Below are 22,364 nucleotides of genomic sequence, written 5' to 3'. Positions count from 1 at the left end.
AATGTGATTGTTGAATGAATGAATGAGAGGAAAGCGGCGCCGCTTAGGTGTGCAAGAGCCTGGCTTCCCTACTCCCAGCTTTCTGGACGACAGCCTTTCAAGGACACGTGACTGGAAGATCCAGTCGATGGGGAAAGGGAACCATGGGCCTCAGAGGAAAGTCGAAAGAGCCTGGGCCTGGTGCCAGCCTGAAACCACTGGGAACGGTGAGTTGCAGCCGCTTCAGCGTCCAGGGAAGACAGGTGCGGTAGTCAGGGATTCCAGGGCCTTCCACGTGGTGGGGTCTGTTTATTGTTATATCGTACTCTCCCAAGTGCTTACTACAGTTCTCTGCGCACAGTGAGTACTCAGTAATTCCATTCAATTCAATCGTATTTATTGAGGACTTACTGTGTGTACCGAGCCCTTGGAAATGTGCGATACAGCAATAAAGAGAGACGATCCCTGCCCACAGTGAGCTCACAGTCTAGAGCGGGGGAAGCGGACACCAGTATAAATAAACAGGCATCAAGACATCGAAACGAGGAAACGGGCATCGATACAAATAAATAAAATGGCAGATATATGCATAGGTCTGTGAGGTGGAGAGGGGGGGAAGAGCGAAGGAAGCGAGTCAGGGTGACGAGGAAGGGAGCGGGAGATGAGGAAAAGTGGGGCTTAGTCGATAAAGATGATTCAATAAAGATGATTCAGTAAAGATGAATAAAGACGATTCAATAAAGATGACTGAATGAATTAGGAGCTGTCGGACTGGACCCAGGACCCCGCTCTGGTTGAGAAAGTGGGGAACGGGACCAGCCCCCCCTTGCCCGGCCCCGACTGTCTTCGAAAAGTCCAAGCTCAGAAATAGGCTTTTAGAGGAAGGATAATGTGCATTCCTCCCATTGCTGCAGGGATCAGTCAGTCAAATGGACTTATTGAGCACTTACAGTGTGCAGAGCACTGTACTAAGTACTTGGGAGAGTACAATATAACACGTTTCCTGCCCACAGCAAGTTTACGGTTTAGAGTAGGAGGGAGAACAGGTAGTAAATCCCCATTTTACAGTTGAGGAAAGTGAGGCATAGAGAAGTTAAATGACCTGCTCAAGGTCACCCAAGAAGCAGTTGGCAGAGCCAGGACTAGAACCCAGGGCCTCTGACTCCCCGGCCCGTGATCTTTCCACTAGATCACGCTGCTCCCCAGGTGCTTGGCCCAGAGTAAGTGCTTAACAAATACCACAGCTATCGTTACCCTTATTATTATTACGGTGGGGTGGTGGGCTTCCCCATTCTACCCACCCCAAACACGGCGCTATAGGCATTTGCAGGCGATGGGGAGTTCTGCAAAAAGTCCTACTCAGACCTGACCACGAAGGAGCGGAGAAATGAACCGGAGACGGAGTTCGAGAGGTTGGTTTTGGTATGAAGAGTTGACGCAAGTTTCCCGTCAGTTCAGTTCTTTTTCTGAGCCCTTTGGAAAAAGCAGAGCCCACTTTACCTCCTCTCCCTCCTTTTCTTTTTTTAAAAAAGTCGGTCAGGTGTTTGGTCATCATCCTCTTCCTGCCTCTTATCTTCTTTTTAAAAACGGCATTTAAGGGCTCGCTATGTGCCAGGCATTGTACTAAGCATTGCGGTCCCACTCCCACATGGGGCTCACAGTTTAGATCCCTACTTTAGTTGAGGGAACTGAGACGCAGAGAACCGAAGCGACTTACCCAAGGTCACCCAGCCAGGATTAGAACCCGTCGGCATTGCCTGGTAAAAATGTTTTCTCTTCTCCCACTGGCCCAAGCGCAGGACAAGACCAAACATGGGTCCTTTGGGGACCGGGACTCCCTGCTCCTCAAATTTGGTTATAATGTCTGCGTTTCCGCAGGCCTCAGAAAACCAATGGGGTTTTATGGGGTTGTTCTTTTCATAATGAAATTACTCTGGCAGTCTCCACTGCCATTTTGAAGCAGCGAACTGGGAATCGTGCTCTTATGTACTGGTGGATTAGTCTCCTCAGGAAAAGTCCCAGAGTCACTTTCAGGAATCCGTTTAAAGTTCGAACGGCTGCAATCGAAAGATACTTCAGCCTGGTCGGCCATCTGCCTTTCTCGATTTATCCGTCTGCCTTTCCCTGAAGCTTCCTCCTCTCAAGGCCGAGGTTCTTCCTTCCACTGCCACATAATCTGTGCAGACTTTCGTACCTCTTGATGATGCCGGCGTGTGGTTGGAGTTGACGGATCTCATCCTAATTCCATGTTTTCAGTCTGACTGCCTACATCACGGCTATTTATTGAGCATTTACTGTGAGCGGAGCGCTGTGCTAAGCATTTGGGAGAGTAATTTAATTGATTTGGGGTATTTGTTAAACGTTTACTATGTGCCAGTCACTGTACTAAGCGCCTGGGTAGATAGAACCGGGTTGGACCCAATCCCTATCCCACATGGGGCTCACGGTTTTAATCCCCATTATACAGATGAGGTGCATGAGGCCCAGAGAAGTGAAGTGACTTAGCCAAGGTCACACAGCAGACAAGTGGCAAAGTCGGGAGTCCTTCTGACTTCCAGGCCCATTTTCTACCCATAGGTCACGCAGAGAGTTGATAGACATGTTTTCTGCCCCTAAGGAGCTTATAGTCTAGAGTCTAGACTGAAAGAGGGAGACAGACAGCAAAACAAAACAAGTTATGCAGCGATACCATCAAAATAGAGAAACAGAATCGTAGATATATACAAATCGTTAATAAAATAGAGTAATACACAATCTACAAATATACACAAATTAAATGTTTAAAGTCCAGATACGTACCTGCATGCTGTGGGGCTGGGGCGAATAATTCGTGCAAATCCTTGTGAAACCGGGACGCGGAAGGGGGAGAGATTAGAGGAAATGAGAGCTTATTCAAGGCAGGCCTCTTGGAAGATGTGTGCCTTCCATAAGGCCTTGAAGCAGGGAGAGGGACCGTCTGTCAGATACGAAGTAGGAGGGAGTTCCAGGCCAGAAGCAAGACGTGGGCGAGAGATCGGAGGTGAGGTAGACAAGATCCGGGTACAGTGAGTAGGTTGGCGTTAGAGGATCCGATCTGCCCGCTGGACTGTAGAAGGAAATCAGCAAGGTAAGGTAGGAGGGGACGAGTTGATCGAATGCCTTAAAGCCGACGGTAAGGAGTTTCTGTTCGAAGTGGAGTTTGATGGACAACGGCCGGGAATTCTTGATGAGCGGGGAAACGTATGAGCCTGATTTTAGCCATTATCTTTGCAAATGGGGCACGAGGAGCAGGATGAGTGACAGAGAAGCGGCGTTGCCTAGTGAGTAGAACAAGGGCCTTGGAGTCAGAGGGACCTGGGTTCGAATTCTGCCTCTGCCACTAGTCTGCTGGGTGACATTGGACAAGTTACCTCACTTCTCTGGGCTTCAGTTACCTCATCTGTAAAATGGGGATTATGACCGTGATCCCCACGTGGGACGGAGACCTGATAATCTAACAGTGCCTGGCACATAATAAGGGCTTAGCAAATATCATAAAAAAAAAGATGTGAAACACTGCCATTTCAGATCACGATTCTCCACTGGTTAAATACCAGAGTAGTCTGTAACAGACTGCACCCTACCCCTCAAACTCCCATCCCATCGTATAAAAACCTTCTTTCGTCTTAATTTGGGGAGAAAAATAGGCTTTAGGTCAGTGTCACGAATGGAGCCAGTGGATGCACTTAGCTAAAGAAGACCACCTGCCGAGGCTTGTAGGCATTAAATCACTAGAAATTACTGATTCCCCTTCTCTAGCAGTCTGGGAAAACTATGAGAGTATCATCTTTCTGAAAGGTTTGGGGGATATTCTGCCCAAAGACAGGGGGGTGGAATAAAAGGCCACAGAAGATCCCTTCCAACTAAGTTTCTTGAAGTTTATTATTTGAATGAGCCTGTGAATAACGTGGATGGATATTCGGGGGTTTGGGGAGGGGGAGTATGTGAGAGAGAGAGAGTAACCTATGTTCTGTGTTCTTTCTCAGACGATCTGTAAAGTCCTGCTGCAGTACGCTGCTATTGTTTCGAGGGATTTCCACTCCTACTGTGATAAAGAAAATACGGTAAGTAGAAAAGGCTCACCGGAATGAGATGCATTCCGACTCTGTTGAACAACCCCTAGCGCTCAGTACAGTGCTCACCGCCCAGAAGGAGCTCAGTCGGTCCTACTGCTCGATCGATTTGTTAATGAGGTGGCTTTAAGGACAGATCCCCATTTGAGAGATGTTTTCTTAACTCCCATAGGTTCCCCCCCCCCCTTCTTTAGTTCTCCTAATCACCCCAAATTAGATGAATATCCCCATTCCTCGCCTCCTCGCGTGATGAAAAGAGACGGAAGTGAAACCTGCTTCCTAATTGGAATGACAATAGAGTTGAGTTATTAAATCAGTCAGTCAGGCAAATGGCTTTATTGAGCGCTTACTGTGTGCAGAGCACTATATTCAGCACTTGGGAGAGCACAAGAGAACACATCTCCTGTCCACAGTGAGCTTAAAGTCTAAAGGGGAAGACGGACATGAATACGAATCCTTTTTTAAGGCAGCTTTGTTTAAAGAAAATTAAATGTGAATGTTTCCTAGCTGGGCTTTAGAGCCTCATCACATAACGTGTAATGACACACCGTTGAAGATAGCCACTTGCCAAATCATTTAAGCACCGTTCGGAGCATCTTGTGCCCAAATTCAGTCATTCATTTTACTACCAGGGGAGGGGGTTGGGATAGGAAATTTGAACTTGTGATTTTCCCGGCAGGATAGAACCACCCAATAGAGGGGGTTCGTTGAGGGGGGCAGCTATTTTGTTTTATTTGGAACCAAACTATTTGGCGTTCAGAATACCAGTCAAGATTCAGAATTGACTCATCACATCGTCTTTAATACAGTTAAGAGGAAATCCTCAAAGCCTGTTACTCTCTGAAGCAGCAGTCCAGACCCTGGGCAACGCACTGTTGCCCATACACCTCTTCCTTCTCCTCTTTTTCCGTGGGTAGCAGCCAGCCAGTTTTCAGATTCAATCCACTTTGGCAATTCCTTCACCGCCGACAGCCAGAGAGGCCTTCTTTTCCCCCAGCACGGATCGTTTCTACGGAAACAATTGAACACCCCCCGAAGAGGGGGTTCAAACTGCCGAAAGGCTGAGCCCCGGTCGTTTTGGATCGTTTCCCCCCTTCCCCATCGGGTCTGCCTTCCCCAGAATTCCCCAGCCCGAGGTTCTCTCCCTCCCACCTGCATTCCCCACCCTCCCAAAGGTCTGCACCCCTCAGCCCCATCCCCAGATTAGAGTCAGCTGGGCCAAGTTCCATTTGAGCCTTTCTCTCTAAGCCACGATCCAGCGCTCAGACCGACCCTAGAAAGCAATTTCAGGAAACCGCTCAACTTAATTGGTTTGGGTCCACACCTGGACCTCCAAGGCTCACGCTCCAATCCCGTCATGCGGTGGGTCTCACCTTCCTTGGTCTCTGTAGAAAACCTGCTTCCCCTGAGAGGGTTGTTTGGGGTGGACGATCCGTACGTGGCTCCACACCGGTGCTGGGTATCCCTCTGGGGTTAATACCGCACCCCGTTTCAGAGGGGTGGCCAGAAAATCCCAGACCCCACCTGGTTCACTGGTCAGGGGAACCTGTGTGAACAGTGAGCAGAATCAGACGGGGACGGGCGAGCTTCGATCTCCACCCTAGGCTGAGACATGCTGACCTAAAAGTATATTAATGGTAACCGAAACCCCAACCTTGAGGCTTCTGGGAAAGGGTCAAGGCCAAACGGGAGATTCCCAGAGTTGTTCTTTCACCTGTAAAAATCAATCTGTGGTATTTATTGAGCACTTATTGTGTGCAGAGCACTGTCCTAAGCGCTTGGGAAAGTACAATACAACAATAAACGGTGACATTCCCTGCCCACAACGAACTCAGAGTCTAGAGTTGGGGACCCAGACATCAATACAAATAAATGAAATTACAGATCTATACATAAGTATCGTGGGACTGAGGAGGGGCGGGGAAGAGCAAAGGGAGCAAGTCAGGGCGACGCAGAAGGGAGTGGGAAGTGAAGAAAAGTGAGTCTAGCTGTTGGTTTAGTATTGCGATAAATGTTCTGGGCAATCGGTCTGGGCAGTCGATGGTATTAAAAGCACAACCTTCACGGGGTGTTGTAGCCAAATGGAGAGCTGGGCTGTACTAAGCAATTGAGAGAGTACAATATAATAACAGACACATTCCCCGCCCCAGACAAGCTTACAATTTTGAGGACGAGCTTACAGTCTAGGGGGACTGTTCACTGATTGAGCTGAGGGGAAGAATAAAGTTCTACAAGGGGCCAGTGAGAGGTAGAAATTTCGAAATGCCCCTTCCCTGCCCCTCAGGCCAAAAGAAAAATTCCTATTTCCTCCTAAGCTGTAGGGAGGCCTGGAAAGATTTAAGTGATTGGAAGGCAGGAGTGGGAAAAGGGCTGGAGAAATGAGAGGTGTGGTCTCCCTTCCAGTCTCTAAGCTCCCTGTGGGCAGGGAACATGTCTACCAACTCTGCTGTCTAGTCCTCTCCCAAGCGCTTAGTACAGTGCTCTGCATAACTGAACGCTCAATAAATACCACCGATGATGATGATGGTACGACCGGGAGTGGAGTCGGAGGGGGGTGTGAACTGGCTGCGCCACTTGTCAGCCGTGTGACTTTGGGCAAGTCACGTCACTTCTCTGTGCCTCAGTTACCTCATCTGTAAAATGAGGATGAAGACTGTGAGCCCCAAGTGGGACAACCTGATTACCTTGCATCTACCCCAGCGGTTAGAGCAGTTCTCGGCACGTAGTAAGCGCTTAACAACTGACATCATCATCATCATCATCATTATTATTATTGTTATTATTAACTGGTGGCATGCAGGGGGAGGAGAGGATGATTGGCAGTTGACCCAGGAGCTTCGGGGAGCGAGCAAAGGATCTGAGGAGGGTAACCACACACCACTAAAAGATGATCTCGAAGGCGGCAGCAGCCTCCTCCCACTCTGTGAGCGAGAGCAATATTTTGCCCTAGAGACAAGAGTTGGCGGGTTCTCTGCCGCCAATCCTAAGCAGCATTGCTGGCCCACCGTGAGAGAAGGCACCGCTGGCTGCTTGCTCCTGATAAGACGCGCTGCCTTTCCTCCTTTCTTGGCAATATGCAGGCTAAGGGGATGGACTCTTTTCTTTCCCTCATTTTGGCTTTGGCGTTTTGTTCTGATCCAGACTCCCTTGAGGGCTAAAGGCCAGGGAGTCAGGAAATGATTTAAAGGCCACTCTGAACTCCAAATTCTAATCGCAGACAGGCTTCTGTCCCGATATGGCCATGACGGGGCTCTAAAGGGGGGTTTTCTGTCGGTCAGTCGTATTTATTGAGCGCTTACTGTGTACAGCGGGCCGTACTAAGCGCTTGGGAGAGAAGAATATAGCGGAGTTGGTGGATGCTTTCCCTACCCACGGTGATTCCCTCCACCTGGGCTACAGGTCAGGCAGATAACAGGTACACGGTGGAGCCGGGTTTAAAACCTAGGTCCTCTGACTCTCGGGACCTCGCTCTTTCCACGGGTTTAGCTTTGACTTAAGCGGTTTCATAGTGATCTCACCCTACGTCGAGCAGGAAGTTAAATTTCCCCCCTCCCTCCCACCCTTTAAAAACAATTTTATATATCAGACTTCTAAAAGTAATGGTACTCGTTCAGTGCCTACTCTGTGCCAAACACTATACTGAACACCTGGATAGTTGCAAGATAAGCAACCTGGACACAGTCCCTCTCCCATCTGGGGCTCACGTTCTAAGAAGGATTTAACCCCCATTTTACAGGTGAGGAAAACCGAGGCCCACCCAGAAGTGAAACAGCTTGCCCGAGTTCACACAACAGGCAGGAGACAGAGCCAGGATTAGCACCCAGGTCCCCCGACTCCCGGGCCCGCGCTCTTTCCACCGTACAACGCTGCTTCTCTGCCGCTGCTAACGTTTTTCCTTTGCAGCCCTGCATCCTGATGAACAACATCCAACAGCTCCGGGTCCAACTGGAAAAGATGTTTGAATCCATGGGCGGGAAAGAGGTGGGTGAAGATTTTCCATCCTGTGCACTCTGTCTGCCTGTTTAGAGATCATTAGCGCCGAGGCCCTTTCCGAGGTTGGCGATCCGATCCAAGCCTCACCTGACATTTATGTGAAATAAGAAGTGGAAGAATCAGAAATCCTGAGAACTCTCAAGGCTCTTCTTTCTAAAACAACCAGAGTTGAGCCGGAAGGAATCTTTTCCTTGCTTGTGGTAATGTCAGTGGGGGAAGAGGAGCGTAACCTTTGGGTTAGGAAAAAAAACAACCCCACACATATATATGCTAATGGTCTGTAAAGGTCAATCGATATTAGATGTTTTATGTTCCATTCTATAGTGCCGCCTTGATCTTAGTGTCTGCATCGGAATAGTCTGTGGCGGTGGTTTTCGACGTGCCCGTGTGCTCCGTCGGCACCTAAAAATATCTGTGGAAAATGTGCTCTGTGTTTCGTTCGTAATGTGTCGTGTCTTTGTCCGATGCCTGTGACGTGCGATCCACTGAGCAGAAGAAAGAAGCAGAGAGATTCTTTTATGAGGTTTGTGATAGTAAGCATCTTTCCTTCCCCCCAAATCGATCGTGTTTCCGAAGCCACCGGGGCCACGGCCCTCCCTCCCGGCCGCCACGTGGTCGTTTTGACCGGGGACACGGGCGGTTTGAAAGAAACCGGCCTCCTCCTCCCGCCCAACGGGGCGATGGCGATGGTGGGGAGAGGTGGAGGTGGGCAGCTCCGGTCCGACAGAATGGCGGCCGGGACCAGGCCGGGGGCTAGCAGGAGTGTCTCAGGGAGCAGGGGTCCCCCCTTCGCTCCACGAGGCTGACGGGAGTGGCAAACGTGGATGCTCAGTGTGACCTGAAAGCAACAGGAAAGGATGCGCTGGCCAATGAGATACGCCTGTCCTCCGCCGGGAATCCACCTTGAGTGGCGTGGTGGGAAATCGGTTCGTTCGACTCCGGGGGGCTCTGCGCTCTGGGATCCCCGCGAGGCTGGTGCACAACTTTAAAACGGAACTTTCCATCAGAATGCCCCTCAGCGCCTGGGAAGTTTGGATAAAACGCAGCCCCGTGGCCCCAAATTCATTCCGTCATTCAAGCTTACTGTGGGCAGAGCACTGTACTAAGCGCTTGGAAAGTACAATTCAGCAACAAAGAGAGACAATCCCTGCCCACAGTGGGCTCACATTCTAGAAGGGGGCTTTGAATTATTATATAAATAAATAGAATTATAGATCTATACACCTCAAAACAAGGAAACGGGCATTAATATAAATGAATAGAATTATAGGTATGTACAAGTATACACACATGCTGTGGGGTGCAGGGGTGGGGTAGAGCAAAGGGAGAGACTCAGGGTGATGAGGGGGGGAGCCAAGGAAAAGAGGGGCTCAGTCTGGGAAGGTCTCCTGGAGGAGGTGAGCCTTCAGTAGGGCTTCGAAGGGGGGAAGTGTGATTGTTCGGTGGATCTGAGGAGGGAGGGCGTTCCAGGCCAGAGGTAGGACGTGAGCCGGGGGTCGATGGCGGGACGGGCGAGGACGAGGCACGGTGAGAAGGTTAGCACCAGAGAAGCGGAGCGTGCGGGCTGGGACGTAGAAAGAGAAAAGGGATGTGAGGTGTGCTCCGTCCCGTCTGTCTTGTCAGCCGCCATCCAAAATTCTGCCGGGTCTGCCTTTGACCCATTCCCATAACCAGCCCATAACCACAGGCACCTCCTCGGGGTCGTTCCCCGGCTCGGCTCTGCTTCCGGGGCCTTCCGGTGTCCGCTTTGCTTTGGAAAAGGTCCCGGAAAAAAAAGACTAATTTCTCAGGGGAAATCCTCCCCTCTCTTGTCTGAGATTTTCTTGGGCCCGGAATACTTTATCCTAATCAGCGAGGAGCCGGTGTCGCTTTTAAATTGGGAGATATATTTAAAAGGGCTCCCTGTCGCCTCTTGAGGGTCGTTTTGTGGCTTATGTAGTGGATGATCTCTGGCATGCTCAGCCGTTTCCTCAGAAAGGTTGCGCATTACCTGGGAAGATCAGAAAAGGCCCTCAATTCTCAGCTTCTGGAAGTGGAAAGCAGAAGGGGTTAGAAAGATACCAGCCTATCCCCTAGCCACAAAACCCCAAGCACCCCTAGATAATAATTATAATAATTATGGTTCTTAGAAAGGGCTAACTCTGAAGCAAAGCGCTGTGTTATGTGCAGAGGTGGATGGGAAAGAATCAGATCAGAGTCAGTCCCCGTACTACTTAGGGCTCACGGTCTAAAAAGAAGGAAAAGAATGCATTTTGCCTCCCCCCACTTGGGGTGAGAAAACTGAGGCCCAGAAACAATACTAATAATAATCCTACTTGTTAAGTGCTTACTGTATGCCAAACAGTCTTCTAAGCGCTGGGGTAGAGACGAGTTAATCAGGTTGGACACTAGAGCCTGTCCCATCTGGGGCTCACAATCTAAGTAAGAGGGAGAACGAGTAGTGAATCCCTATTTTACAGATGAGGAAACTGAGGCACAGAGAAGTGAAGTAACTTGCTCAAGCTCACACAGAATGATATTTCTGTTTGGCCCAGGATGGAACAAAGTAGGCCATTTTCCTGGCCATGTTTAGAGAACAAAGCAAACAAGCCGATTTTTGTCCGGGTTCCAGGACTTAGGTCATTTCTCTTCAACATGAGCAGCGCTAGGATTCATCAGTGTTAATAGGCTGTTCCCTAAGCATCAACTCAATTCTGAACACTTGCAAAATTAATAAGGGATTCATTTGGATGCCTCCGCGTAATAAAGAAATGCGTGACTTTCAGCTGGGGCCGGGGGGAGTGGAGAAGGGGGGACTGGTCCTCAGTTCTCCCGGAATCATCTTGCGCTCTGGGAGACGACCACTGATTCACATTCCCCAGAGAACGTATCTACCAATTCTACCCTATTGTACTGTCTCGAGCGTTTAGTACAGAGCTCTGCACACTCAAAGCATTCAATAAATGCCACCGATTGAAATCCTCCACCGGGTTCGAAACGCATGTCACTGACAGGGGGATTTCATCCCCAGGGGAGCCTGGCTTGTCCACATGTAGCGATAATCACGGTAATAACAGTCGTGGCGTTTTTTAAGCATCTGTGAAACAAAGCAGTGTGGCCTGATGGAAAGAGCAAAGGCCTGGGAGTAAAAGGGGTTCCAACTTCTCAGCCTGATGCCATCACTCGCCAGCGGTGTGACTTTGGACAGGTCACTTTACTTCTCTATGCCTCAGTTTCCTCATCTGCAAAATGGGAATAAAAGATCTGTTCCCCCTCCCTCATAGCTTGGGAGCCCCATGTGCTGTACTAAGCACCGGGGTAGATACGAGATGTCCATTCTGTTTATCTTGTATCTACTCCGGTGCTTGTACAGTGCTTGGCACAGAGTGAGCATTTAACAAAAGCAATTAAAAGGCCACAGTTTCGTCCGGTGCTAAGCATGATGGGATTTGGGATTCCTCAGGAGGGGTTGAGAATAGTCTCTTCTGGGTCTGCGGCTTCATTTTTTTTTAAAATGGTATTTGTTAAACGTCTACTATGTGCCAGGCACTGTACTAAGCGCTGGGTTCGAACAAGCTAATCAGGTTGGACATATTCCCTGTCCCATATGAGGCTCACAGTCTTAATCCAGAGAAGCAGCGTGGCTCAGTGGAAAGAGCCCGGGCTTGGGAGTCAGAGGTCACGGGTTCGAATCTTGACTCTGCCACTTCATTCAGTAGTATTTATTGAGCGCTTACTATGTGCAGAGCACTGTACTAAGCGCTTGAAATGTACAAATCAGCGACAGATAGAGACAATCCCTGCCCATTGACACTGTCAGCTGTGTGACTGTGGGCAAGTCACTTAACTTCGCTGTGCTTCAGTTACCTCATCTGTAAAATGGGGATCGAATGTGAGCCTCGCGTGGGACACCCTGATTACCCTGTCTCTCTCCCAGCACTTAGAACAGTGCTCTGCACACAGTAAGCGCTTAACAAATACCAACACTATTCATTTACGTATGAGGTGACTGAGTGACGTGACTCGTCTAAGGATACACAGCAGACAAGTGGTGGAGTGAGGATTAGAACCCAGGTCCTTCGGCTCCCAGTGGCTCAGTTGTCCCACTCTCAGATATTGTTTCGGAATACAAATGTCAGGTCAAATGAGGGAAATTTCACCCACAGCCACGCTGATCTATCTCTCCATCTCCCACCCGCAGCCGATAGCCTACGTAAAGTGGAGCATTCAAAAACCGACCCGTTCGGCGGCGGGGCCCCAGACGAAGAAACAGACTTCTGTTGTTTGGGGTTGTTTTTAAAGCGACTTCGTGATTCAACGGGGGCATCACTATGAGAAGAGAAACTTTAAGGAGCGCAGGCGGTTTGTGGTGTGACTTCCTTTAATGGAAACCGATGAAGAAATCAGTCCACAAACAACGGTCTTTTAAGTCGTCAAGGGACAAAGAGAAATGTTGATTTCTGATCCTTAGGGGTGTGATTCCCTGCCAGATTTTTCAGCTTCTCCAGGGCAGGGATCATGTCTACTGACTGAAATGTATTAGCGAAGCAGCGTGGCTCAGTGGCAAGAGCCCGGGCTTGGGAGTCAGAGGTCATGGGTTCTAATCCCGGCTCCGCCGCTTGCCAGCTGGGTGACTGTGGGCAAGTCACTTAGCCTCTCTGTTCCTCAGTTACCCATCTGTAAAATGGGGATTAAAACTGTGAGCCCCACGTGGGACAACTTGATTACCTTGTCTCCCTCCGGCGCTTGGAACAGTGCTTTGCACGTAGTAGGCGCTTAACAAATACCACTCTTATTATTATTATTCTCTCAAGCATTTAGTGCAGTGTTCTGCACACAGTGGGTGCCCAATAAATACTGTTGAGGGGCAGATTAAGCTGGAGACTCCGGTCATTCAGGAGGGACAGAGCGAAAAGATCCCAGGGCAGATCTCCTGCTGTCCACTGCCCCATCCTACTTTCGGACGGTCCCTTCTTGGAAACGGAGGTACAGAAAGCCCTCTTCATCCAAAATCTGCATCTCCCTGGCAGATCAGAGAAGCAGCGTGGCCTAGCGGATCGTGCCCGGGCCTGGGAGTCAGAAGGACCTGGGTACTAACCCCGGCTCTGCCGCTTGTCTGCTGTGGGACCTTGGGCAAGTCGCTTCACTTCTCTGTGCCTCACTTCTCTCCTCTGTAAAATGGGGATTAAGACTGTGACCCAATGTGGGACAAGGGACTGTGTCTCCAACCCAATTATCTTGCATCTTTCCAGTGCTTAGAATAGTGCCTGGCATATAGTATGCGCTTAACAAATACCATTTTTATTATTACTACTAATAATAAATCTTTCCTGGAATGTTCGCTTCTTGGAAATCAATTTCAGTTGAAGTACCCTTGAAGTTCACACTTCCTAAAATGGCCCCGAAGGCAGACGGCTACCCAATTAGTGACACCTGGCAAAGTTCACCAAACAATGAAAGTCAAAAGTTAAAGCCCGGTAGTTGATTTCGGTTCTTTTTTCCCTCATTTTTAATCAGGTAGATTTCCATGTGGAAATAGTTCAGAGTTGGCCAAGTTCGGCTGCCAGTGATTTGTGTTTCCCCTTAAATCTTTTGGTGAACATTTTAAAATTCGATATTTGTCAACTTGCTGCCTATTAGATGACTACAATAGCCAGTTCGTATTAATAAATCAGCTGCCATCGCACGCAACATTTACCGGCTTTTTAGCTCTGTGTGTGATGGACAGAGAATGCCGGTAGCCACCTGAAATTAGAAAGTAGAAGATATAAACCAATGAGTTTCAGAGTCCTATTAGTTGGTTCTAGTCCCGGCCTGATCTTAGCGGAATAGAATTTTCTGTTGACCTTTATAGTGAGGAAGTTTATTCTTATATTTTTGCTCTAACATTAGGAATTAAAGACAGTATATTTGAGCTGTTCTCTACCCATATTGCATCCTTCTAATGGATGAGCTAAGGGTGTTACGGTATTTATTGAGCGCTTACTATATACAGAGCACTGTACTAAGCACTTGGGAGAATAAAATACCACAATCAACGGTCACATTCCCTTGCCCACAACGGACCTGCAGTCTAGGTGGGGGGAGACAGACATTAATATAATAAATAAATTACAGATATGTACATAAGTGCTGTGGGCCGGGGAGCGGGGAAGAACGCTGATCAATTCATGCAGGTGATATTGGGGTTGAAAGATTCAGGTTTATCCCAATTCCGATGTGGCCTCTCTCTCCGCTAAGAGGCGAAGGGTTAAATCATCTCCCCTAGGTGATTTAAGTTCGGCAGCAGAAGAGAACTGAGTATTTTTCCACTTCGGTATTATTTAGTTGCGGATCCCTTCTCTATCGTTACTTTGCAATCTAAAGATACTACCCAGTGCAAAAAGTCGTCGATAGCAATCAAGATGAGATTTATTTATTTAATTATTTTTGGCAAATGAACAGCTGTTCAAACTATTTGGTGAAAGCTCTTTTCTCGGCCCAACGATCGATCGGAGGCGGGAGAGCCAGACAAGGTCCCCAGATTAATTCTCGGCCCTGAGACCAGCTGATCTTCTCTGCCTTCCGCAGACCGCAGTTCTCCATGGAAACGAAAGTTCTCTTTTAAAGTTTGCACTGGAAGAGGCAGCGCCGAAGAGAGTTACCTGGGGCAGGTGGAGAGGAGGGAGGGGAGGGATATTTGGCTTGTCTCAGCATTTCATCTGTAGTTTTGCTGACGAGAGCTCCTCCGACCACTCCCCTGGCTCCCAAAGCCATCATACTGCCAAGCTCTTGGTTTCTGGAATCCAGTGATTTTCCTCCTTTTCCCTGTTAAAAATGTAATTTCCCACCAACAGAGACAAGAGCAGTAGGAGAGAGAATGTGACGTGGATTCATCACCCTCAAACTCGGGTGGGGAAACGAGATTTAAAGGGGAAACTTTGCTTTTGCCATCATTTATCTAAAGAGCGGAGGGAAACGGTGGTCCTTGCCTACATTTTGGAAAACTCTGGGAAGGGTGGGGAATCGGGGATCTTAAAATCCTCGTATCGGCCACGCTCCCAATCCTTTCTTGTTCCCGTTGATTGCCGAGAGTACCGGGTCCGTGATTCTGGTTAGCCCCCAGATTTCCCAACCGTACCATCCCCGAATTTGGGATTTGCCCAGATAGCCAAGATGACCGTTCCCCCAGCATCCTCCGGGCGCCAAATTCCTCCAACCCTCTTTCAGACGTCTTCAATTGCAAAGGCCTTCTGAGGAAACCTTGGTTCGATCCCACGGACCCGGAGTTGGGTCTGGATTCTGGGAACCGGAGAGAAAAACGGCGGAGTGAATTTCACCCCAAGAGAACCTTAGCGTGGCCTCAAGAGGCTTGGCCGTGGGGTAGTGAACCACTGTGACATTCTCCTCCAGAATCCTGAGACGCAAGAAAACCTGCACGGTGGAATGAGAATTCCCTCAGTCCAGAAACAAGTGCCTCTTGTCTCAGGGCCTTCGGTTTCCAAAGCCTTGTTTTCTGGAAGGGTCTGCGAGTCTGCTGGGCCTCCGGCCTCCTATTAGGAGGCGAGCTGTGCTGGATGTATTTATCAACCCCGCTGCTTAAATTGGTCCAATTTAATCACTGCTAATGGGAAAATATGGAAACACCACCCCGAGACAGTCACGAAGACCCATTCCGGAAGGATTGGGGATGTTCCATGAGGGGGCCGGCTCTCATCTGGGGTCGCCCCCTTCAAGACTGGGCTCCACGACGGAGCCCATCTAGAATGGAAACAGAAGGGTTCCAGATATATTCACGGGACTCTTCCCGGGAGCCTTCCCCATGGAGACCCAAGGAGTCCGGAAACTTTCCGGAGGTTTCCGGACACCTGGCTCCATCGGTACGCAAAGGCCGCGCTCTTCAGCTTTCCTTAACCGATCGTGGTTCACGAAGGCGTCGCATTTTCTGATCGGGCGGTGGTTGCCTCATCCGGGTGCTGTTTCCATATTGGATGGTCCAAAAGCAGACGGGCAGCGAGTGACATGACTGGCGTGATGCTAAGGCCGCCGCTTGGCCCGGAAGCTTTCAGTAGTGTCGGGGACCCCGGCTGACGTCGTTCACCGTTTTTCTGCAGCTGGACCCCGAGGCGAGTACGATTCTCAAAGAACTCCAAGTAAAACTCAACAGCGTCTTGGATGAACTCAGCGTCACCTACGGGGAAAGGTAAAGACCTTCCAAGCACCTAGGAAGTGATTTTTGTCCCAGAGGGAGACGGCTATGGGGGCACTGGAAACGAGCGAGTGATCTGGGGCATGATTGCCCCTGGCTGGCTAATGTCAGTCAGCCAGTCAATCATATTTATTGAGCGCTTACTGTGTGCAGAACACTGTACTAAGCATTAGAGAGAGTACAATGGAACAATAAACAGACACATTCCCTGCCCACAGTGGGCTTACAGACTAGAGGGGGAGACAAACATTAATAAAAATGAATATATTACAGATATTCATTCATTCAATCTCATTTATTGAGTGCTTACTGTGTGCAAAGGACTGTACTAAGCGCTTGGGAGAGTACAGTGCTTGGGAAGCAGCGTGGCTCAGTGGAAAGAGCCCGGGCTTGGGAGTCAGAGATCGTGGGTTCGAATCCCGGCTCTGCCACTTGTCAGCTGTGCGACCGTGGGCGAGTCACTTCACTTCTCTGTGCCTCAGTTACCTCATCTGTAAAATGGGGATGAAGAGGGTGAGCCTCACGTGGGACAATCTGATTACCCTGTATCTACCCCAGCGCTTAGAACGGTGCTCTGCACGTAGTAAGCGCTTAACAAATACCAACATTATCACAGTAGGACGATAAACATTCCCTGCCCACAAGGAGCTTATATATGTACAAAAAGGCTATGGAGCAGGAAGGGAGGATGAATAGAGGGAGCGAGTCAGGGCGATGCAGAAGGGAGTGGAAGAAGAAGACAGGAGCACTTAGTCAGAGAAGGCCTCTTGGAGGAGATGGGCCTTCAGGAAGACTTTGAAGCGGGAGAGAGTCATTGTCTGTCGGCTATGAGGAGGGGGAGCGTTCCAGGCCAGAGGCAGGACGTGGGCGAGAGGTCGGAGGTGAGATAAACAAGATCGAGAGCCAGCGCGCAGGTTAGCATTAGAGGAGCAAAGTGGGTAGGCCGGGTTGTAACGGGAGAGGAGCGAGGTGTGGGAGTCGCTCCCTGAGTGGTGGGGGTGGCGAGGGATAGGAGCGGACTCAGCGATCCGGAGGGGCTGGGGAGCCCAAGAGGATTCAGCATCGGGTGGCTATTAAAGGAGCAGGGCTCTGTAGTCTGTTGGGGACAGGCAAGAAGAAGGGGCAAACCACATTTGACCCTGGAAAAGGTGGGCAGAGGAGGCAACCTCAGAAAGCTCTGGGCGACCATTGGAGGGTTTTGAAGAAGGGGAATGCGTTTGCAAAACAATCAATCACTCAATTGTCTTTAATGAGCGCTTACTGTGGGCAGAGCACTGTATTAAGCGCTTGGGAGAGGACAATAGAACAGTTGGTGGACACGTTCTCTGCCCCCCCCCCAGGAGCTTACAGTCTAGAGAGACTGTATTTTATTGCCATTGTTCTCGTCTGTCCGTCTCCCCCGATGAGACCGTAAGCCCGTCAAAGGGCAGGGACCGTCTCTCTCTGTTACCGATTTGTCCATTCCAAGCGCTTAGTACAGTGCTCTGCACGTAGTAAGCGCTCAATGAATACTATTGAACGAATGAATGAATAGAGAGAGGAGCTTAGAAAAATGAAGCTGAGGAGCAAAGCGAACTGTGGACTAGAAAGGGGAGAGGCTGGAGATAGAGAGGTCAGAGAGGTGGTGGAGGCAGCGGTCGGGTCAGGATGTGAGAAGGTTAGGGTTGAGAAGGGGAGGGAAGGGCTGTCAATGTGTATTTCAGGATTCTTGTCTTTTTGTTGGAATTTCTCAAGTTTCCAGCTCACAATTGAAGAGTGCGTCCGGCAGATGGCTGCGGAGCTAAATCAGATGAGGGGAAATGGAACTCTGGCTTCCAACAGGAATAACGCCGCTATGGAAGCCGAGATTGTCTTGAGGCCCCTCATGGACTTCTTGGACAAGACGTGAGTTTTTGCAGGAGTTGGTCTTCCCACCGTGGAGGGAGTCTTGGTCCTCTAGAAGATCTGGCGTGGTGGCCAGGGCCCGGGCCTGGGAGTCAGAAGGTCATGAGTTCTAATCCCTCCCCTGCCTCTTGTCAGCTGTGTGACCTTGGGCAAGTCACTTCGCTTCTCTGGGCCTCCGTTTCCTCATCTGGAAATTGAGACCGTGAGCTCCACGTGGGACAGGGACCGTGCCCCGCCCGATTCGCTTGTACCCACCCCAGCGGTGCAGTGCCTGGCACGTACTAAGCGCTTAACAAATACCACAACTATTATTATTATTCTTTACCTGAGGCCCCAAAGAGAGGCTTCTCTTTTCCCCCCACTTCTCAGACACTCGGGCTGGTTAGAGTAAACAAGAAAACCACAGGAGACCGGCTATGAAGGGAAACCGTCTGGGCAAGAAGGAAAGAGAAAATGTCCAACTCCGAGAGCCAGGCCGGATCGCACGCACAGCTCCGGGTCTGCGATCTCCATTTTGGCGTGGCCGCCGCCGAACTCTACTGTAGCTATGGGCTCGGTCTCACAGCGCGGGTCTCTCCGTGACGGGGAAGGGTCAGCCGTCACGGACGTCGTTAAGCCGGGAGCCGGGGACCAGATGGGCACCGCTGGGTACCCGGTCTGTACCTCCCCTCCCCCGCGTCGACCTTTCCCTCCGCCACGTGAGACAGCTCGGACCGGCGGCTTGTGCCGCCAAGGCTCGTTCTGAATCTCTGGAAGGGGGGAAGATCCAAATCCGTAACCGACGCGCAGAGCGGCTGGGGCCGTGGCTCGTGGATTGCTCTTTCCTTGCCAAGGGCTCGCTGGCCCTGGCTGTCTCTGGCAATGGGGTGCCAGCCTGGGATCGATGAGGTGCCCCAGGGACCCAAGAGGATGGGAATCTCGGCCCCTCCGGACCCGGAGCAGCCCAAGTCCAGTAACTTGTGCTGAGCGTTGGGACTTGTGTCACTCGGCTCAAAGGCACCGGCAGACACGACCGACGCTCCCCTCCCCCGTACCCCGGAAGCATTCCCCCCCGGGAAAAGAGCTCCATTCAAACCAGTCGGATTTATTGAGCAGTCGCTGCGTGCAGAGCACTGGACTAAGCGCGTGGGAGAGTACAACAACCCAATTCTAAATCCATTGGTGAACAGTTCGGGTTTGGCGCGAAGGTGGACGGGCAACCACTGGAGATTCTTGAAGCGTGGGCCTGGGAGTCAGATTCTAATCCTGGCTCTGCCATTTACTTGCTGGGTGACCTTGGACAAGTCATTTAACTTCCCTGTGCCTCTGTTTCCTCAACTTTAAAATGGTGATTATCTGTTCGCCCTCCTACTTAGACTATGAGCCCCATATGGAACAGGGCCCATACCTGGACTAGATTAACTTGTACCTACCCCAGCGCTTAGAACAGCGTTTGGCACATACTAAGCACTTAACAAATGCCCTTTAAAAACACTTTCATATCGCAGGGGCTTTCTATGGGGAGAAGGCCACGCAGATGATAGAGAGGACCAAACAAGAGTAAAAGGGGTCAACTACAGCAAGAGAGAGTTCAGAAAGACACAAGGAAGGACTTCTTCGTTACCATGAAAAAGAGCCCTGGGAAAGGTCGTGGAGTTTCTCTCTCGGCGATCTGTAAAAATAGTCAAAAAGACGCTTACGGTTTACGCGTTCACCTGCGCGGATGCAGGGGTAAGACCCGATGACCTCCCGGGGTGTCTCTTCTCCAAAACTACCTGTGTGGGACTCACCCACTTCGACTTCATTCAACGCTTCCATCCGCCTCCTCTCTCCAGTGAAATTATGTATCTCTACGACACCCAGAAAACATTTCTGTGTATCATATGGTTCCTAGGAGCTGAGGGGAGGGCAAAACTACCTGAGGAATGGCTCTGTGACAGACGGCGATGGAAATGGAAATGATTTAAGGTTTTAGGCAGCACCAGGGACAAGGGGCCCTTAATAAATAGCGGGTGACGTTGATGACGGAAATTTCCTGCCATAGGAACTTGCCGTGAATTTTTCCCCGGCCGATCTCATCCTGTTCAATTGATCGATCGATCATTCAGTGGGGTTGGGCGTTTACTATGGGCAGAGCACTGTACTGAATGCTCGGGAGAGTACAGCGTGACAGGATTAGCGGGCACATTTGGTAGCGGGCGTGTGTGTGTCCTTCCTCTCACTCAGTTTCAGCAAACATCCTCATGCCCATTTACGGGTGCCTTGGAACCCAAACACTCTAAGGAGTCCTTTCCCTTTGAGCGGAATGTTCATCTTATGCTCGCTTTAACGCTTCGATTTTGGAAGTCCATCAACGGTGGAAACAACTTCTGGGGGAGAAAAATCCTTTTCCAGTGCATTTGTTGTCTGTTAAATTCAACCGATCAAACGGGACGCGGTTCGGTCAAGTGACGGATGGTGAGGTGGAATGATCTGCCAGGTTGTCTGACTGAAGCTTGATCCTTGAGACGGGGGGAAGGGTTGTGAGGTTTCCCGGCCTGACCGTCATCATCATCAGTGGTATTTACTGAGAGACTTACCGTGTGCACGGCACTGTACTAAGCGTTTGGGAGACGACAATGCGACAGGATTGGGAGACGCGTTCCCTGCCCGTGGCGAGATTAGATACCCCTTGGGGGTGGGAGATGGGGAGGGGGGATCACCTAGTCTCCGCCCACCCGGGAGCCCTGAGCCCCCTTAGGGGACAACTTCTAACTGTCGGAACGGGTGTCGTCTCGTTCCAGGTTGAGCCTCTCTGCGAAGATCTGTGAGAAGACCGTCCTCAAGCGGGTTTTGAAAGGCCTGTGGAAACTGGTGCTGAACAAAATCGAAAAGCAGATCGTCCTGCCCCCTCTGACAGATCAGACGGTGAGGCGGCTGGGAGCGGCTCCCGCGGGTCAATGTGCCCGGGGGCTTGGATAACTGTCTGGGGTCTCGAGGAGCTTCCCAGACCCCACCTTGTTGCTCAGAAGGCTCTCCGATAGAGGGGGAGCGTTTCCCGGCAGAGCCGGCGCAGCGTGCGCCTGTGCTTCTGGCAGAGGGTCACGTTGGGGGCACTGCTATCTGCAGAGGAGGATCCTGCTGCAGATTGCTACATGTATTTCTAATAATAATAATGATAATAATAATGGTATTTGTTAAGCGCTTGTTAGGTGCCAAGCACTTTTCTTTTTTAGAGAAGCAGCGTGGCTCAGGGGAAAGAGCCCGGGCTTCGGAGTCAGAGGTCATGGGTTCGACTCCCTGCTCTGCCACTTAGCTGTGTGACTGTGGGCGAGTCACTTCACCTCTCTGGGCCTCAGTGACCTCACCTGTAAAATGGGGATTAACTGTGAGCCTCACGTGGGACGGCCTGATTTCCCTGTCTCTCCCCCCAGCGCTTAGAACGGTGCTCTGCACATAGTAAGCGCTTAACAAATACTACCATTATGATTGTTATTACATGAAGTAACCTGTTTGGGCGACTATTTCTCCATCAGTCCAACGACGGTATTTATTGAGCATTTATTGAGCATTTACTGTGTGCGGAGCACTCTACTGAGTGCTTGGGAGAGAACAATACAACAGAACTGGTCAATCAATCAATGGTAGTTACTGACCGCTTACTATGTGCAGATAACTGTACTAAGCGCTTGGGAGAGTACAGTATGCCAAAATTAGCAGAGAGGTTCCCTGTTCATAATGAGCTCACGGTCTAAGAGACAAGCTTACGGTTTAATAATTATGGTATCTGTTAAGCGCTTACTATGTGCAGAGCACCGTTCTAAGCGCTGGGGTAGACACAGGATAATCAGATTGGCCCACGTGGGGCTCACGTTTTTTAATCCCCATTTTCGCCGATGAGGTAACTGAGGCCCAGAGAAGTTAAGTGACTTGCCCAAGGTCACACAGCAGACAAGTGGCGGAGCCGGGATTAGAACCCATGACCTCTGACTCCCAAGCCCGGGCTCTTTCCACCGAGCCACGCTGGTTTAGAGTCTGGAATTGGTAGACGTGTTCCCTGCCCACGATGGGCTTACAGGGTAAGGGGGTCTCGGTTTGGTGTTTCCAGAGCAAGATACCAGGGGCTGAACAGAACCTGCAAGTCACAGGATCGGGACCCTGTCTGGCCTGAATGACTTATACCCACCCCAGTGCTTAGAACAATGTTTGACGCAGAGAAAGCGCTTAAAAAATACCATAATAAAATAGGCTCTCTCGAAGATTCAGCTCCTCTTCTGCAACTTCAGAAAACG

The 22,364-nt window shown here is 50.2% G+C and overlaps 1 protein-coding gene across 3 annotated transcripts in view; it reads left to right on the top strand.

The window, feature by feature from the left end:
* UNC13C (unc-13 homolog C) overlaps window positions 1–22,364 on the top strand; it is a 184,726-nt gene that overhangs the window by 143,979 nt on the left and 18,383 nt on the right. For 2 of the 3 annotated variants that reach the window (XM_039912855.1, XM_029070800.2), the window contains 6 exons: window positions 3,984–4,061; window positions 7,974–8,051; window positions 8,557–8,586; window positions 16,136–16,224; window positions 17,965–18,114; window positions 20,877–21,000. In XM_039912855.1, the coding sequence (XP_039768789.1) occupies window positions 3,984–4,061; window positions 7,974–8,051; window positions 8,557–8,586; window positions 16,136–16,224; window positions 17,965–18,114; window positions 20,877–21,000 (549 nt within the window). The remainder of the gene's footprint in view (window positions 1–3,983; window positions 4,062–7,973; window positions 8,052–8,556; window positions 8,587–16,135; window positions 16,225–17,964; window positions 18,115–20,876; window positions 21,001–22,364) is intronic. The other variant, XM_029070801.2, reaches the window with a different exon arrangement.

The sequence above is a fragment of the Ornithorhynchus anatinus genome, chromosome 8 (genome assembly GCF_004115215.2).
Source record: "Ornithorhynchus anatinus isolate Pmale09 chromosome 8, mOrnAna1.pri.v4, whole genome shotgun sequence".
Lineage (NCBI taxonomy): Eukaryota > Metazoa > Chordata > Mammalia > Monotremata > Ornithorhynchidae > Ornithorhynchus > Ornithorhynchus anatinus.
Note: the sequence above shows the minus strand (reverse complement) of the source record. Positions and strands in the feature narration are given on the sequence as shown.